This window comes from Nylanderia fulva, unplaced genomic scaffold (genome assembly GCF_048542155.1).
Source record: "Nylanderia fulva isolate GAGA-0341 unplaced genomic scaffold, ASM4854215v1 Scaffold10, whole genome shotgun sequence".
In the NCBI taxonomy this organism is placed as follows: Eukaryota; Metazoa; Arthropoda; class Insecta; order Hymenoptera; family Formicidae; genus Nylanderia; species Nylanderia fulva.
This window is the reverse complement of record NW_028189193.1, coordinates 1,306,955-1,326,120: the sequence shown is the minus strand read 5'-3', so window position 1 is coordinate 1,326,120 and position 19,166 is coordinate 1,306,955. Positions and strand designations below refer to the sequence as shown.

The following is a 19,166-nucleotide window of genomic DNA, read 5'->3' as shown; positions in this document are numbered from 1 at the left end:
GTTCGCCCAATGCCAAAACTCTGAATGCTCTTCGTATTCGACTCGAATCACGAAATACTCGGTTCGCTCGGTCGAAACGCCATCGGCCATCGTCACGACCCCGATTATCGACGACAAATCGTGGGCCACGCACGCACGACCAACCAACCAACCAATCAACCAACCAACCAACCAACCAACCAATCAACCAACCAACCAATCAACCAACCACCAATACAACCACCATCGACCACCAACAACGACAACAGAGTGCGTAGTCCCAACAGTTACTGTGTGGCAGTGCGAGCCTGTGTCTCCGAGGACCGGTAACTCGGCCTCCTTCCCACTGCCGCACTCAATACCACCTCGATAAATAACCGCAGGGCACTGTCAACCAACGTTACGGGCTTCCGGTAAGACATCTTTCTCTGTCGTTCACTGTCTATCGCTCTTTTTCTCCGCCAATTTCCGTCTATCTCTACTGTATATACCTTAGGCAGGATCTCGCTTCCAATTTCTGCCTCCCTTAGTTTACCCCTTTTAACAACAGCGTCGTTACTTAGTCCGCAGCGGAAAGAAAATAGGGGTAGGTTTATTTATACACACACACACATATATATACAAAACAAATTTGTTAATATGGGACAGTCTGCGAACATTCGATAATGGGATACAAACAGATCGAGAATTAGAAGCAGAATCTAAAAATTTATATGTTCTGGAATTTTCAGATTGCATCTTTAAATGTAACAGTATTTTTTAAATTATTTTTTCTGTCCATAAAATTTTTTTATTAAAAATAATTCTAGAAAATGAAAAATCTGCTTATTACACACACATACAATAATAATTCCACTAATTGCTTCAGTACGTGTATTTGAGAAAAAAATACAATAAATCTTTTATATTTTTGATAAATTCTAAATAGTAAATATAATAATGTATCAATAAATATATAAATATTCAAAACGCGTTTTTTAACAAACAGCGTTTGAATTATTTTTTAATTTTTTAATGATATAAATTTTATAATCGAAATAGAAAAGCATCTTTTGGATAATTCTGGAAATTTTTATACAAGAGGAAATATTTTTTATAATCAGTCTGCGGATAACAAACTCGTCTATCTACTTTACGCCCACATATTGAACATTTGTTTTTCTTTCTATCTTTATTTTCTACCTTTATTTTCTCCCTTATTTCTTCTCCCGCTCTTCTTTACAATTCTTATTAATCAATGACGTAGACAAGGTACTTCACAAAAAAAGATATTCGAAATGATATATCAATGCTTTTTTTTATAGAGCAAATGCCATCTCTGAGATATCTCCCACGTATATACTTTATTTTTGCGCTATTACTTTATCTATGTTCAATTCTCCCTTTTTGCACACACGTACTGTTAATTTGTCTTCTCCCTGATACACAAGCCACATTATATTTTTCAGAGATTCACGTAACATCATTTATCATAAAACAAAGAGAAAATAAACTTCCCCTGTTTCATTCGTGATTTCTTTCTTTTCGCAGACGCATCCTTTCCCTTCGTAATCCTATCGAAATATAATTTTTTACAACAAAATTAATTATACTTTTGTTAGTTTTCCAACTTCTCGAATATATCATTAAATTCTTACTTTACAGTTGTATTTCACATTTTACTCTCTATTTTTATTTATTAATCTAATTAATCGCCAAGAGTTTTAACATGTAATTTCTTGCCCTCTTCTCTCTAATTAACTCATTCATCTTTTTCTCCCTTTTCTTAAGATTATATCTTTCATGAATTTAAATGAGACAATTGTTCAAAATATTTACAATGTCTTCGTTCAAATTGCATTTATCGCGTGACATTATTATTCAAGCTTATTATTACTGTCAAAAATTTTAATGTAGTATATTTAATTTATTTAATAAAATTATTGTAATTGTAATATATAATCTCATAACATTTTTGCAGAAAAAAATATGTACATATAAACGCGCATGAAGTCGAATATTCTTAAATTATTTTAAAACGATAACGACTCAACATTTAAGTTTTCATAACTTTAGCTTGAACAACTTTCAAAATCGAATAAATGAATAATTTGCGATTTGCTATCGTTATTTTTACGTGTATTTTCTTATACATTTCGGAAATTGTGCCATTTCGAATCATCATCGGACAGGTGAGTAGAAAGCAAAAAAGTACCTTATCCACGTCCTATATATATTCTATTCTGCAAACCCTCGTGATTCCTGTCTTGCTTATCTTTTCCCAACCGTTTCTTGCAATTAGAGTGAATAGGTAACGCTTCGGAATAATTGCTTCGGAATGCATTATTAGCATTGTAGATAATGTGAACGCTAGTCATTTGCTCTGCTACACCATTGTTGCTATCTACAGTTGTGATCTTAGGTAAGAGAAATCGAATGTCGTCGTCGTAATGTCGCATGTTTTTCGAGCACTGTATTGACCTGAGCATTTAATAGCACTTTACTAATATAATTAACTTATTATAACTAACTCTATTTGTATTGATTATAACTTTCTATTGATGCAATGTTATGTTTTTATCGGCTTATTTTTAATTTTTTTATCCTTTTTTTATCTATATTTTTAATTACATATGTATTTAAAATTTTTCAAGACATTTAATTGAAAATTTACATCGCACGAAAGAATATGATACTGTAACAATAAATAAAAAATAAAATATATTTTAGACTATACTGATTTCTTTATAATTTTATCAAAACAAGTTAATTTCTGAGTCGAAATAATCTGTATATTTGTTTATTACTAAATAGAGCCTATTATTGGAAGACGAGAAAAATATATAGAATTTCAATAATCTTTGTTTTAATGAAAATATGTGGCAGTCTTAAGATTGATTCGTGTGTTTTGTAACTAATAACTATATATATATAAAGTCATAGTGAGAATTATAGTTTGGACGGAATATGTTAACGATAGAACAAGGGCGAACTACTAGATCTCCGAGCTTCTAATTATCTTATTACAGCTATCGAGAACTTTCCTCTTCGTAGAGTTGAAACTCCCTGCTATCACTGGTACTTTAGAATCGAAGTTTGTATCTTACTTCTACGTAGAGAAAACGCGTTGGAACTTGTTACATATATCTACCTAATTCAGGAAGCTTCGGTCGTTGAATTTCACGATTCAATAGCATCATTCGTATTGATCGAATGGATAACAAAATTTATTGTGTATTCTAGTATACTTAAAATACATGATATTCTATAAGCAGTTCAGAAATTGGTATTAAAGTAAAAGAAAATAATATACGAGAAAAGAATCAATTTATTCAATTTGTATTATAAATTATGTAAAGATATACATATATGATCTTTCTGTTTCTTTATTATCTATTAAATATGACTTTAAAAAGATTAGCTGGAATTTTTATCATTATTTATTTGACATGACAATTGAATAAGACATTAATATAGTGTTGTCACTTGAAAAAATATTGTCAATTATTTCGTCGTTTTAATAAATATTTTATAAAAAAGAATTATATGTATGAGACGTGATGTATTAATAGTAGAATGTATAAATCATTAAAATCATACTGAAATTTATACGATCGAAGAAGCTTTGCAGTTGTATTGTTCAGTAGGAAGCTTATCTGAAAAATCTGTCGCAAAACTGAGTTTGAAACAACAAGCCTGTAGAACTGAACAAATCTTCTGGTTGGAAAGGTGTAAATTATCTCTCTCAATAACTTAATGACTGCGATCTGTATGGTTGTGCACTTAGAAAATAATAATCAATAGGAGTGAGAATTATATGTGTTGAGTAAGTTGTTCGATGAATGCGAGTTATAATTTCGTGACAGAGTCTTGCTTACGAGTAAGCAACGCCATACAGATTGCAGTCTGGTCGATGATCAATAATGTGAAAAAAATATTTTTTAACTCGTAGGGCGGGGTGAGCGCAAAGACAGCGTCATGGAGATTCCTGAGAAATTTTATGATCGAAATAGCGAATCCGACGAAGACGAGAAATGGAGGTACGCGACTCATCTTTCTTGCGACAAATTCAAATCGATTTATTCGAATCATATTTACGATGCGTTTATTATCTATTCTTCAATAAATTATACTTTATATATCATTAATATTGTTTTATCGCGATATTTACGATAAAAAATGCACTGTAAAAAAATTTTATAAAATTACATTAAAAATATGTAAAATTACATAAATAATAAATGTAAAATTACATGATAAATAATGAAAAGGTAATCATTTCTATAATTTATCGTGTAATTTTACACTTATTATTTATGTAATTTTACATATTTTTGTGTGTAATATATTACATATTTTTTTACAGTGTGGATCCAAAATTACTTGAAATTGATTAAGCTAAACGTAACTGTATTTATAACTTTCTTGCTGTTACAGTCAGTCGGCGAGAAATGAAAACGGCGTCGACCTGAAACTGGGTCGCGGACAGGTGTTACCGAAAGGATATAAAATAATAAGTGGTAATACGTCCAATTTAAAATAGAAGAAATATTAGCTGGATCACAAAAACCGCGACTCATTGTCAACCCTTATTTACATGAAACACTTGAAACGTTTATTGCATAATATACTCTATTAGACTTGCTTAAATATATAAGCAGCTTCTAAACTAACGCTTCCATCGCATCTACTTTATTCAAGATTATGTGCATTGCAGGCGCGCAAAACGGCGAAGTGCAGCTGGGCTTCTACCTCTGCAAGGGAGCTCTCGAAGTCGAAGTTATCTGCGCAAGAGACATCTGTCTCGAGGAGAAGGAGGAGCCAGGTAATTTGAAGAGCACATGTGTGCCACTCTTCTCTTTACTATCATTAATTCCCAGGAGTTCGCTCGCTTTTACGTTTACGGCTAATGTAAAATGCTCTTCAATAACTTCTTTGAAAGCCTTCCTTTTATCTTCGCACAAAACGTTAATTTTGCAGCCGTTACTTTTACGGTTCTGTCTTGTTGGATTATTCATGCATTGTTTTAACGTTTTGAAAGCACTTTCCGAGCAAGCGTTCAATCCACCAAATAATCATGATGACTTACTTGTTTATCAGTTAATCATTAGATACATTAACGAAGCTGCTACATTATAAATGATGATGATGGATTAATTCAAGTGATAAAACGATTGAATCAAATTCAACGTCAGAAATACTGTATGCTTTTCTTCATCTCTTACAGATTTTTGTTCCGAAATGATTTTCACGTGTAACTTCTAACATTGAAAAATTCCTTTTCTTAATTTCGAGGATTAGTTGGAGCTTCACGCAACACGAGAAAGAAATGCAATTCTTTCCACTTGACGCTGAAAACAGTCTGATTTGAGGAGTATTTTCTCGAGTGTGCACGAAACTTTTCTTCTTCTCCGCAGATACTTACGTGAAAACGTACTTGCGAGAACGAGATAGCGATAAGTGGCTGCAGAAGCGCAAGACTCGCGTGGTACGACACTCGAAGAATCCGCAGTATCGGCAGACGCTGAAATACGGTCGCTGCGACGTCATGCAGGGCAGACACTTGCTGGTAATGCTGTGGGAGAAGAAGCAGGCCTTCGAGAGCAACCAAGGATTGGGCGGCGCCGAAGTGAACCTCGATGTAATGCCGCCGAAGGAATTTATTTTCGACTGGTATCCGCTCTTCCCGATTCACACCCTCGGCTCGCACAACGCGGACTCGCCATGATGGCTAAGGGAAAAGTGGGCCCTCGAGGCCGGCGAACTCGACCTCAGACTGAGCCTTTTGCTCAAGGACGAGGGCGAGTCCGTCGTCAAGATTATCTCTTGATGGAAATCGTGGCTGATCATGTGCTGGCTGATGACTCTCGATCTCTTTACGAAAATACGGCGTTTCTTATTATTGCGAGTTCTTGAGTACAGCGATGAAACGTATGTTGTTCCAAAAGATGAGTTTGTCAATAACGAAGTCCGAGTCTTTCCGAGTCTTCTTACGATTTATTAGTCTTCATTCATAATATTATGCGAAATATCGTTCGGACGAACAAATATTTTTCTTTTACTCAATCGAGATTAGCTGAAAATTATTTATGTATTAATTCTATTTTCTGCTATATACATCTATTTTTCTTTTGCTATCAAGAGATTAAGAAGGAACGTTAAACGAATTGAACTGTGTATTAAATCGATTGATAAAGCAAAGAGATAATGAACGATACATAAAAGAAAGGCGTGTATTTCTAAAATATCCGTCTTTAAATAGAGTTTTAAAAAATATTATTATGAAGAGCATGCAACTTTGAGATTATCATAAAAAATGATTGGGAAAAACAATCAATGAGCAGAACGGATCGATCATATATCGTTTGACAAACTTGATCTGAAAAAATAACGCGTATCATATAACCAGAAGACAATCAACTCCAGATGGTTTTATCGTAATTGTTCAAGAAGACAATCAATTTCGAAAATCATAAAGATGTAACACTTTTAATTCGCGTTCGTGGAACGACGTCAGCGTAAACATCGTCGCGTTTCGACTCGATAAAAATACAAAGAGATGGTAAAGAGAACAGAATAAGTTCCATAGAACCGAGTTCCTTTGATCAGCGCCTTTCGAGATCCGCGAGTGCTTTTCGCGTCGGTATTTCGTAATGATTTCAGCAATAAAGGTGTACCTGCGCAAGTGTGTTTGCACAACAATATGAAAAAAGAAGAAAGAGAAATTATTTTTTGCAATGAATAACCGCATACAGCCATGTATCCTGATAAGATGAGACAAGGGTCCATTTTTTCCGAAACAAATATATTTCGACGGAAACGTCGATGACGAAACGAAACTCGACCGACATCTGCCGCCGCAGGCGGTTTCATCTGGTTGATCCAGTCAGTGATTCGATCGAATTTCGTACACTTTAATTCAAATATCGAGGATCAACAAGGAGCACTAAAGGCCATTTGATCCTCTCGCGTCGACGAGGTGCTTCCAGGATTCGCGTTTCTATTCAAAACGGATGCAAAACAGAAAATTTACAATGTGATAATACAAACGATCTCTCTGCTCTGATATAATCGATATATAATTTTTCATTATATTTCATATTCTGTTACGCTGAAAAATCTGAGAGATTTGCCACATATGCCGATATTAATTTATATATACAAATGTTACATCTATATATTACAGTTGTAGGATAAATTATATAGATTTAACAATCGATAAGATTATAAGATTCGAATTTTCTGTTCGCATGCGAAAAAAATGATGAGGATAGAAAACAGGCGAATCTAATGGAATATCTCGAACGGCGCAATCTGCTTTAACTTAATGATAGACAATCGTTTCAAGGCTCGCTGGCCGAGCCGATGACAGAAGAAAAATGAAGAGCAATTAGCTTGAGGTAGTGACGAGAGGAGCGGATGAGATGGAGAAGGAGTTCCAGAGGTAACTAAAAAAGTTTGCGGCCAACTTGAATAATAATCAACCAAACTCGGTGTTTAGAAGTCGCACAATTTTTGTAGCTCGTAGACTGATAGCGAGACGATCAGGCGGATTTCCTCGACGTTTCTCAGATCTAATATCGACGTCCCTTTTCGCGTAGCGATCCCGAAGATCACTCTGATTTCACGAAGCAATCTCGAAGAGATTCGATCGCGTGAAAATTCATAGAAAATATAATAGAAGAAAAAGATACGAGGAAAATTCGAGGAAGCTCTCACTTCTTATTTTGCTTCGAGATAATTTACGATGATCCTCGGGACGTGTCAATGTGAATGTTTAAATCCCACGTACAATGTCTCGCGACGGAATTAGGGGGCAGAATGAATTGTCCAGAATTATTGCGCTTACCCCGCCCGAATAATTAGTGCAATAGATAAACGTGATAATACCGTACACATATATAATTAATTAAAATGACCCGGCAGCACCCTCACGATGTGTGAGTCATATATCTAAACGGTTAAAAAAGGTTCACAGATTTATTATTATATACATATATCGAGTGTGGTGTGTGCGCAGAGATGCAAAGAGACAGTAATAAGACGGCGATATTTAAATGATGTGTATATGTAATAACGTAAAACTCTTACGACGTCGAATAATCCGACGACGGATCGCATGTGACATCCTATATAAATGCATTATATTATTATTACATAACATCTCTCTGTGCCGGAAAATTGTAACGAGAAGGATAATCAAAATGTACATGTGTTTAAACGATACGATGTAAGGATAAGTCATTATCCCATATCACACATTAAAACTCGATGTTAACGATATGTAGATGTTTAAGGGATGTCAACGAAAGTTCTCGATCGAAGATTTATTTTCGCAAATCGATGTTGAAACGAAATTCTTAACGACGATATATAGGTATACATACGTGTGCAGTTCTTATATATTCTCTCGCAGTTGCATTATTAACAACGTTTGCGTTCATCTTACATTTTTGTAAATATTCAGATTGGTAGATTTTATTTTGTTCAACGTCGGATCTTTAAGATCCAATCGATTCGAACGAGTCTTGCAAAGATTTCATTGAGGCGAATATTTCAATCGCGAACGCTTATATAAGCACATCCGAAGAAAGTAATTTTTTACTTAAAAAACGCAGAACGCGACAATGAGCAAGATCGACATATATGAGAAGAGAAGAAATATTTTTAATCACTTGATTAGGGCTGCTTATCCTACTTTTTGTCGATATATAATCGCTTCTCTCATCGGTCTCTCGCGCCTCGAAAACGGCGACAAGTCTCGCAAGAGTCATAAACGAGACAGACACGGTTGTGCCTTTGCGAGAATTACCGCAGATTAACAAAATATCTCTCACGTGAAATCAATCTACTCGGCCTAGAAACACATATCCGACGTTATTAATATATTGGATTCGAATTCGAATATTGCCAAAATGACGTATACGCATTATCTCGTGAAGTAGAGAGACCTTGTAGCCTCCGTTTATTAGATTCAATATAATACTCGTATATTATTATTGAAAGTATTTTCATTGATTTGTTTCGCGAATAGAAACGATACGTTTGACGAATGACAATTCAAGATGAAGAAAGGCGGGAGGAAGTAAGTTTAAAATACTTAGTAAAAGCTTAACAAGCGACGATGTGTACATAAACAGAAAGTACAAGCGCAAACAAATCAAGCAAAAACGATATTCGTGGCGAAGGTAATGAAAATCGATGGAACTTTCGACGAAGATGACAAAATTCATTCAGACAGACGTGTTTCGCCGAAAGTCTCATATGAAGATTATCGCATGGACAATCTTCTCGTATGAATGCAATCATCTACACTTTAGATGAAGGATTTCTTCTTTATAAATAGCTGAGCGTGTTCTAAGCTCGTTTTCTACTAGCCTTCGAAGTGACCTAAAAATTACTATTACTACTACGATCGTGCTAGCTATCGTTACACTGAACAAAATTCGTTAACTCGAATAAACCTTTGAATTAAATATTATTTTGTTAATTGAACACGTAAAAATATTTAAATTAAATATAACATATTAAATAAGAACGTAGATATTTGAGAATCGCCAGACAGAATTTAAAAAAGGTAAAATTCTTTTCTAGACCGTACACAATTGTGATTGAATAAATAATATTTGCCAGTACGGTCGAGAAAAGAATTTTACCATAACATATTAAATCTAACAAAACGTATATTCTATTTAAATATTAATATATGTTCAGTTAACAAAGTAGTAATTTAGTTGAAAGGTTTAGTCACAAGTCAATAAATTTTTTTTCAGTGTACTGATGCCGTTGTTACTGTTATCACTATCGCTGCTGCTTGTTCTCCTATGACTGTACTAAATATTAATGCAGCATTTACAAAATCGAGATGAGAATCTACATTTTATAACACAGTGCTAAACTGTAATCAATGATGGTAATTGATTTAGGGATGACGAATTGAACTGTTGTTCTTTGTATCATTTTCCATCAATGATTTCAATTAGCTTAGATTCCGGATTCTTGACATTTAAGATGTTTAAAAGCATTCTCTGTTATTTTTGCGAGAATTTAACATTAACTTTCTGATATACATATAAAAATATTATCATTTTTATAAGTTTGATGTTATTTAACTATATCTATTTTATACTACATTTTTTACACACACACGCACACACACATACACACATATATTTATTTATTTATATTTAAATAAATAAAAATAAAATATATATTTATAATTAAATATAAAATAAATATGAATATATAAAATTATATATTTATATTTATGTTTATATTTATATATTATCTTTACGATTAAGATGTTGAGTAGCAAACGCTTAAACTGTAAGTAATTCGCTATGCTTCTCTCACTTCGCGCGCGTTTCTGAAAATCTTCTAAACAGTTTTTCGACAAAGTTGGAGCTTACCTTACAGTAAAATCTAGATGCATGCCACTCGCTCCCAGATAAAAACCGACTACGATTTTTCTACGACAGAATGCTAGTACCTTAACGTAGAGTCTGTCTTCATTAATTTACAACTCTACATTGATTTACAACTACTAATACACATATACATGTATTAAACAAATCATTAAGGATACAGATACACATGCAGATATAGACTGACAAACAGATAAATAAATACACACGAGCGCATATATACGTACATGCAAATACGTTGTATCAATCTTGACAATCGAAATTATTGATTCAAACTTACACTATGAATCTTTAGAAAATAACATGTAATATTTATGATATAATTCGTATTACTATGAGCCGCATGTAAAGTATTCCTAGATACGAGCACACATCGCGAACAATTGCATAATTGTACATTCGATATATTGTAAAATTATTAGGTCGACCAGTCGCAAATAGAAAATGTTCCCCAGAGATTGGACGAGAAAAATAGCTGTTCTTTTTGTTGAAATGAATATTAGCGCGATTGGTCGTCTCTCTCGTCGAGGATGGTATTAATTAACATTAAGAGTTACACAAATAACGGCCTCTTCCCGTACATATCTGTGTTGTACTCGTTATAATTGTAAGTGTCAGAGACAATCTCACGGAATTGCGCGCGTGTCCTCACGTGGATCAAACGACAGTGACACTTTTTTAGCCTGCTTAGCAGGTAGCGAGTACATCGGCGTTTCGACGACGTAAATCGATCCGCGCGAATTTTTTGAGCTCTCATCTTACGTAAATAATGCTGTATTATTATTGCTAAAAAATTAAAAAAAAAAGGATCTTTAAATGGGATCGATTTATATCGCTGCGTTTTTACTTCGTCGCGAAACGCTGTGCAAACGAGAAAAATGAAAAAAAAAAATAAGTAGCCGTTTGTCGAATTATGTAGATCTTCTTTTCGTTCGTGAACGTTACGATTTTCATTCGATCACAGCTCGACTATATATCTTGTCACATTCTGCGAGAAGGAATATCCCACGGGGATTTCGGCAATAACGATGTTTGCGATCCCCGTTTCTCAACAGCGACTGCTCAAGTACGGCCTAAAATCACATTCGAACGAGTTGTGAAGAGACGCCCATCCACGAATGCTTGATTCTCGTAGATGCGCGACTTAATTACATACGTATGCCTAAGTACTCTAATCATTAAATTAATGATTGATAAAATGTGTTATCGACACGAAGCGGCTTAGTGGCTTCGAGAAGAAAGGAGGAGGAATAGAGGGATTTAGGAAAGAAAGGCGAAAAACGGAATTGTACGAGAGATCTTAAACGAGTTACAATAATCATTCGGGACCCAAATAATTTCGGCCGCAGAACACCATTAGGGACAGAAGTAGTTAAATGTGTTAAAATTAAATTAAATCTGACTAGAACATTTCGTAAAGTTTCCTCTTCGATTAGAAGACGTTTAATTCTTAATCTCGATTAATCGACCTTTTCTCACATTCTACAGCATATCTATCATTCTAGCTCGAGATCATTTCGAGGTTCTACGCGTATCTATTAAAACAATCGAATTGTTCTTTCCAATATTCTCCGCATTTCGTCTTTCTAATGTATCGCTGTCGTTAGATACTGATTATATAGATACGTAGGACCTATAAAATTAGACACGCTAAGAAATTCTGCCATTTTCTCATCAGCCATAGAGATGGCAGTTGAAAAATGTTTCGCTGATGTACAGATGCTGATTTCCTTCAGTCATGACACATTGTGAGCTGTCAAATTTAAATTATAAAGTTATATACAAAAATTTTATTTACAGATTTATTTTTATTTATATCGCGAAATATGAAATAGTGGCAATGAAGTAGTACACATTTCACTTATGAAGATTGAAATATTTGCTCGTTCTAAAATTATATTGAGCTTTCTTGTTTTGTTTCAAATGTCGATCTTTAATATTTAACATTGATTCCACATATTTCTTGAAAAAAATTCTTTTTATACATATATATTTTATATAATCACTTTTAGTCACAAAATTTGAATTGTATGCAAATAATATTATATAATCTCAATGTCAGAAACATTGTGCGAATAGCCGACAACGTGTCGAAGAGTACTGGAGAATATCAGCACAAGAAGAAACATATTATGGCCTTGTAAAGTCTTGTACAAAAAAGGCAAGCGTTTTGGTGATTCTTCTTGCTTTGTCATTAGAGAGAATTATTAGAGTTATTAAAATTCTTACTATATTCGCGAGGGATCGTGTAACCCTGATGTTCCGCACTCGTATGCATCTTACATTTACAAGAGAGATGATTCGCAACCAAGAGAGAAAAGTTCGCTATAACACGAGGACACCCTTAACATAGTTAAAAGTTGTAGATACAATATGTCGTCACATACACATATACCATACTCAATGTGATGTTCCCTGTATGTTGAATGTTGATTGTCGCGTATATGGATTAGAGCCACAGCGTGTGATAGAATTAATCGAGAGTACGGATAATTAGCGATTAAAGAAACTGCGATCTTCTTTTTAATTTTTTCACGACCAACGCTTATGTTCTTAATTGATGTAATTGATTAAGCATCAATCTGTCAGTAATATGAGAAAGTTCCTGAATCGATATTACGCACGTGTATTAAATCACATATGTATTGTCATAATAATTTAATCAAATAAGCTGATGTTAATTAATTAATTAATTATATTTTCAAAATAAGATAAGTATTTTTATGTAATAGTTAACAAAAATTAATTTAGAAAAATTAATTTTAAAAAATGTACATTCTGTCAAAAAGAAAAAAAAGATCTACATCTACTAAAATATTAATTAAAAAAAAAATAATATTTAATGAATAATAGCCTGATAAATTTACGTTTCAAGAAATAATCTTTTGAGGCACGCATAGAGTAATATGCAAATTGATAGTAAAATTTTGTTTTTATTTTATACAAAAAGGAAAATAATATAAAAATCAGGAATTTCTCATAATTGATGTGAATCAAATTTTGCCCTAATAATTAGTTAATCTACTTAAATTTTAATTAATTATCAATAGAAGAATTGAGTCTTTCTTCTGTTCGATTGCGACATTAACATGAAAACCACATAAAAATATATATTTTATAATTTGTAATTTTTTTCATAAGAGAATTAAAAATCTATAATTTCAAATTCTAAAAATATTATAATGTGAATAATTTTAAATATATAAATGCGGTCAGTATCAAAGGGGACTTTGAAATTTATGTTTGTTTCGTGATAATGTTCGCATTCTTATGATCTCTTATCAGATACATATATCCTAAAATAATATTTTTTTATTATAGAACACACATCTTGTACTTAATACATTCAACAATAGAATTTTGCTGTGCCTATTTTGCAGCATAAAATGATTTCCAATCGATGGCGAGTCGATGGCAAAAGAAATAATAATAAGACAGGAATAATAGAGAAAAAGAAAAAATAAAATTATTGAGTAATATAGCAATTAGAATAGACACCTTCATTTACTTTCTCAGAATAGTCATATTTTTCTATACGTCAAAAGTTCTATTATAGTACAATGTATGCGTATTTTTCTCGAGAAAGTACAGGAAGGACTATCATACGTATCCTACAAGATTGCAAATCTATATATAGTTTTGATTAACAAATAAAGCGATTAAATGAATTGTTAAAAACATTTGCGCGCAGTATGTTTCGTATTTTGGAATTAATTAATGTGAAACACATTTTTGAAATCATGAAGAGGGAGCAATAAGTCGTGTTACCAATATTGCGCAGAAAAGATTGCATATAAGTAATATAAAGACAAGGAATGCCAGAATGATAGAATGTACAACTTGCTTTGTACATCTACAATATTAATGAACAAAAAGAGGAAAATGAAATCAAATTGTCGGCTTGTATTTGATTCTCGTTAATTAGAGACGATTTTATGAGCCGCATAAAATCTTCTTTATAAAATTTAATAGATAACTTCTTGTGTTTATATGCTGATAAAGATGCCACAAAATCTTCTTTATAAAGGAGTTTTGAAAATAATCGACCAAACTAGCAAGTAATAATCGTTTTTATTAAGTTTCACGACGTTTCGACCATATGGTTGTGATCCTTCTCAAATGAGAAAATAAATTAGTAAAAATTATCCTTGGTTGGGATACGTTGTGGCTGTCTCACAGTTTCAATTTTACGTTTAATTTTTGACTTGTATATTTCTTAATTAAAATTAATATTGTGCAGTGCTGTATGATGATTTAATTTTTACTAATTTATTTTCTCACTTGAGAAGGACCACAATCATATGGTCGAAACGTCGTGAAACTTAATAAAAACGATTATTACTTGCTAGTTTGGTCGATAATTATTTCCAAAACTCCTATTTAAATTCTAGTTGACTGTCATTAATAATTGGGAATTTACTTCTTTATAAAATTTAATAGATAACTTCTTGTGTTTATATGCTGATAAAGATGCTACGAATATTTATGTAATATAGTGCTAATGAAGATACAATCGCACATGTGTGAACATGCGGTACTGAAGCTTGAAATTTTTGCATACATCGCGAAATTGAATATTTTTCAAAACTTTAGGCGGATGGAAAATTCCCGTTACCTCCTTCGCGAATTAGAAATGAGGTAAATCTGTTCGTTTTATGCACATTTTTCATGCTTTCGTTTTTTTCTTCTTCCTCAACTTGAATGTATATTCTATTTAATTCCACATATAAAAACTGCGCATATAAAACGAGTAGACTTGCTAACGAGAATGAACTTGAATGATTTCTTGTAACATATGTATTGAGTCCCCTTTGAATTTTTCAATTATATTTCATTCCCTTCCTTCAATCTCAAGAAAATTTGTGAATATGTCACAAAAATCCTCTCCATGTCACACTGATATCTTTCTTCTTGCCATATATACATGCAAATGTATGCATGCACATGTCAATGCGATTATATTTATGCACAAAAAATCGTGCATAAAAACGAATGATGAATAAATGAAAGAAATGATATCGAACTGCTGCTCGTTCCTATAATTATCAGAGTTTTGTTTTATTCTCATGTAAAGCACCAAAATAATAAATAATATTTTTTGTCGAGGTAATGATTTATTTTCGTTTTACATAGCTATATTCTGTCAAAACATGTACAAAGCATTAAAAACTACGAGGAGTTTAGATGATTATTAGGAATGTTATGACCTTATTATTGTTTATCTCTCTATTTTCCGTTATGCTTAAATAAAATCAGGCTCTATTGTTAATGCTTTGTGCTTGTAATTATTCATATCGGACGTTTCGTGACGAAAGGAAAGCTGGAGGACTGACTTAACAAGCAAAATTGGTAAAATAATTCAAGCGAATTTAGACAATTACGAACCAATTACACAACGTTCTTTTACACAGTGAGTATATATATATATATATATATATATATATAATTTTATAATTTAAATTAGTTAATAAGGAAATTTAGAAGGTACTAATACATATAAATAAATATTTATTTTCCTTTTTTTGTGAATTTATATTTAAAAAACGAGTTTTTTTGCATAAAGATCAATATAACGTATGCAACAAATATAAATCTGTCTTTTTTAATACAATTCATTACTAATCCAAAAATAAAAGAAGGGAATTATGATGATAAAGGGAATAAATATTTTTGTAATATATTTATATTTATTTGTATTCTTGTCGAAATTCTTATTCTCTTATATTATATTGTTTTTAATATTATTAATATCCTATCCCAGATAGTCACAGTAATTATTATGAGATCAAAATGCATCATTTTGATGGCAAATTACCATTTTGACATCAAAATAATGTCATAATAATTACTGTGGCTATCTGGGATCTAAACTCTATGTTTCCATATTAAAAATATATTTATAATTTGTTACAGTCTTATCTCCTAAGTTTTGACATTTGTATAACTTAAACATTTTAAGTTAAACGTAATGGAGTTAGTTGAAAATATTCCAGAAACGGTAGCGACTAGAAATAATACATATTATACAGAATTAACATGTCAAGTAGAACAGTTACATCCACCGCTTTTTATTAATCTTAAAAATGGTATATATATCATATTTACTATATTTGAACTCATATAAACTCGTAATAAATCCGATAAATATCTATATTTTTTCTTACATGATTATATTTGATGTATTTATTACTATGTTATAATAGAAATAGAAACAGTATTGAAAGAACATTTTAACGAGGCTAACGTCAGTATAGTTAAATGTCCCGATTTACGTGAATCACCTTTTAATTTTACGGCACCAGGTACGAAAATCAATTGCCAAATTCACCAAATAGTCGAAATTTTCTTTGTATTAAGAATATTTTTATTAAAAGGATTAAGTGGTAATACTGTTGTTATGGAGATGGGTGGTCCAGAATATCTTTATAAATGTCCAATGCCAGATGCAAAGAGATTATGGAAAATAACAGAGCTTATAGATCATTTCTATGCTCCTAAAACTCCTGTCTTCGTCATAGGAGCAGGCCGATCACATAGAACATTTAATTCGGAAGTATATATTATCGATAATTTTATGCAATTTTTATTTAATGCAACAAATAATGTCTGTAAAGTATCTGAAATGCGATAAAATGTACACTTCAAATTGTTTCTTTATTTTTCCTAATTTATAACAATATTACGTTTATTTTAATTTTTTAATTTTTTCTATGAATATTTATATATATTTATATATACTTGTATATTTTATACTTCTTAAATATTTCTTTTTATTATATATATTTACGATGCTACTAGGTCGCTACAAATTTTATATATTCAACGAATCGTAAAGTCACGAACAGAAGTCATTTTAATTTCGTGAACAAACAGGGGAAGTGCGAATCAGAACTTATTACTAATTCTAATTGCGTTACATGTGCTCAGCATGGTAGTTTCTTTATGTGTAATGGATCTGGTTTAGGATACGTCTTTAAAATATATGCCAAAGGACGCCAAACTGATATGAATTTTCCGAGCGTAATACAATTAGCACTGGAAACGAGATGCGAACCAAATTATTTTATAGGTATAAGACTATCTATGAAGAATTTATCTATAACAAAATGATTATAATTATACATACATAAAAATGCAAGTTTCTTTTTAAACGATACATCTATAATATACAATAAATTTGTTTGATTTTGCAGGTTTAGGTGGCACATTTGTTATCAATAATGGAATCGTGAGAAATGAGATTCGACGCCCTAATTTTACCTCGAACGTACCATCGAAGATTTGTGACAGTTTTACACCCCTAGTAGCTGTTGGTACAATATTGAGTAGACCTAAACATATTACAAAGCATCAAACATTTACAATGGATAAAGAAATACATCTGGTATTTAAAATAATGTTTATAAACAGATTGTATTCTTGATATTCGAATCAACTGCTATTAATTTATAAATTTTGCTTTGTTCACTGATTTTTCAATTAATTACAGTTATATATATGTCTGCACTTAATCAGAAATAAATTTGATATGTAGGTTTATATCACACGCGCTTATACAAACAAAATTATTGGTTTATTTATAAAATAAATTTTGCTACACGTTTTACAATACCTAAGCCTCAAACTCGATATGTCATGAAATATTTATAAGCTGCATCAATTACAGGAAGGTAATATCACAGTTCAGAATTTTAACACTTTTGCTTCAAACGGAAACATAGGCGGTCACTTTCTTAATGACATCACGCCAAATGATATCGAGTACGAAGGATACTTCAATTTGGCGAGTCTGTTTATTCGTATAAGTCCACCCCAAAGGACTTTCGAGCTGCCCTATTAATTATTCGATTTGTATTTTCATAAATATTATATTATATTTATATGTAGTATATTATTAGATCTTTAGCTTGGTTCGAGAAGTATTTCTTTAGTTGTTGTTAGATTGTACGCAAATATTTGCGATTTATTTCAGATATGTGACTTGAGCAAAATTTGTCAGATAAAGAAAAATTTGTTAAATCCTCATTTTATGTATAATATTTTACATAATATTATAACTTTTGTAATAGTTTGTTCAAATTGGTAACGATAAAATTAATAATACGACGTTCTTCATATTTTATAAATTGGAAATTTTTTATATTTATTCATAAACGTATTAAAATAGTATAAAAAGCGGAAAATGGATCATGAGTTGCAAAAATTGTGGCAAATTTATATTGACGAACAATAATTTTTTGCTTTATTACTACGATTTACGAATTATAAATAGCAAGTAGCGATATACGCCTATAGTCTGACATCAACTTCCAAATTCAATATATTGAAGAATACTTAGAACTTAATATTTATATTTATGACTACATTTACATAATTATTTATATTATAATTATTTATTTATAACTATATTTACATAATTATAATTATATTTATATTTAATCTATATATCCATACTTATACTTATAATTATAATATAATTACATGTAATTATATATGTTACATATTATATAATTATAATATAATTATACTTATAAATCATTATGTAATATTTATATATATATATATATATATATATATATATATATATATATATATTCCCCATAGCAAAAAACCAGTGATATCACAGTGATATGCTCTGGATGTCATAGCAATGTGCGAATGTCCGCTTTGTCACAATGTAACGTCACAATGATATCATTGTGACATCACACTTTGTGACAAACAAGTGTAATGTCACAATGATATCATTGTGACGTTACATTGTGACAAAGCGGACATTCGCAC

At 31.6% G+C, this 19,166-nt stretch overlaps 2 protein-coding genes across 6 annotated transcripts in view; both read left to right on the top strand.

Moving 5' to 3' along the window:
* Fife (regulating synaptic membrane exocytosis protein fife) overlaps positions 1-15,492 on the top strand; it is a 168,799-nt gene extending 153,307 nt beyond the window's left edge. For 2 of the 5 annotated variants that reach the window (XM_085482080.1, XM_029319530.2), the window contains exons 20-23: positions 3,911-3,998; positions 4,396-4,478; positions 4,676-4,783; positions 5,376-15,492. In XM_085482080.1, the coding sequence (XP_085338206.1) occupies positions 3,911-3,998; positions 4,396-4,478; positions 4,676-4,783; positions 5,376-5,686 (590 nt within the window). In that variant the 3' untranslated portion in view covers positions 5,687-15,492. Of the gene's footprint in view, positions 1-248; positions 393-3,910; positions 3,999-4,395; positions 4,479-4,675; positions 4,784-5,375 lie in introns of those variants that run through there. The other 3 variants (XR_014924574.1, XM_085482081.1, XM_085482089.1) reach the window with 3 other exon arrangements.
* A 66-nt stretch (positions 15,493-15,558) lies between these two features.
* Positions 15,559-18,969, top strand: LOC114943797 (beta-keto L-gulonate decarboxylase-like). The gene is made up of 7 exons (XM_029319522.2): positions 15,559-15,792; positions 16,296-16,468; positions 16,586-16,684; positions 16,757-16,935; positions 17,181-17,451; positions 17,576-17,766; positions 18,049-18,969. The coding sequence occupies exons 2-7, from the start codon at positions 16,351-16,353 to the stop codon at positions 18,220-18,222; spliced, it is 1,032 nt and encodes a 343-aa protein (XP_029175355.2). The 5' UTR covers positions 15,559-15,792; positions 16,296-16,350; the 3' UTR covers positions 18,223-18,969.
* Positions 18,970-19,166: the final 197 nt, after the last annotated feature.

What these genes read in the sequence shown, in the direction of transcription:
- LOC114943797 (XM_029319522.2), top strand. Translation starts at nt 16,351, where the DNA reads ATGGAGTTAGTTGAAAATATTCCAGAAACGGTAGCGACTAGAAATAAT. An exon ending in CGAACCAAATTATTTTATAG is followed by an intron (nt 17,452 to 17,575) that starts GTATAAGACTAT and finishes TTGATTTTGCAG; the next exon opens with GTTTAGGTGGCACATTTGTT. An exon ending in TGGATAAAGAAATACATCTG is followed by an intron (nt 17,767 to 18,048) that starts GTATTTAAAATA and finishes CATCAATTACAG; the next exon opens with GAAGGTAATATCACAGTTCA.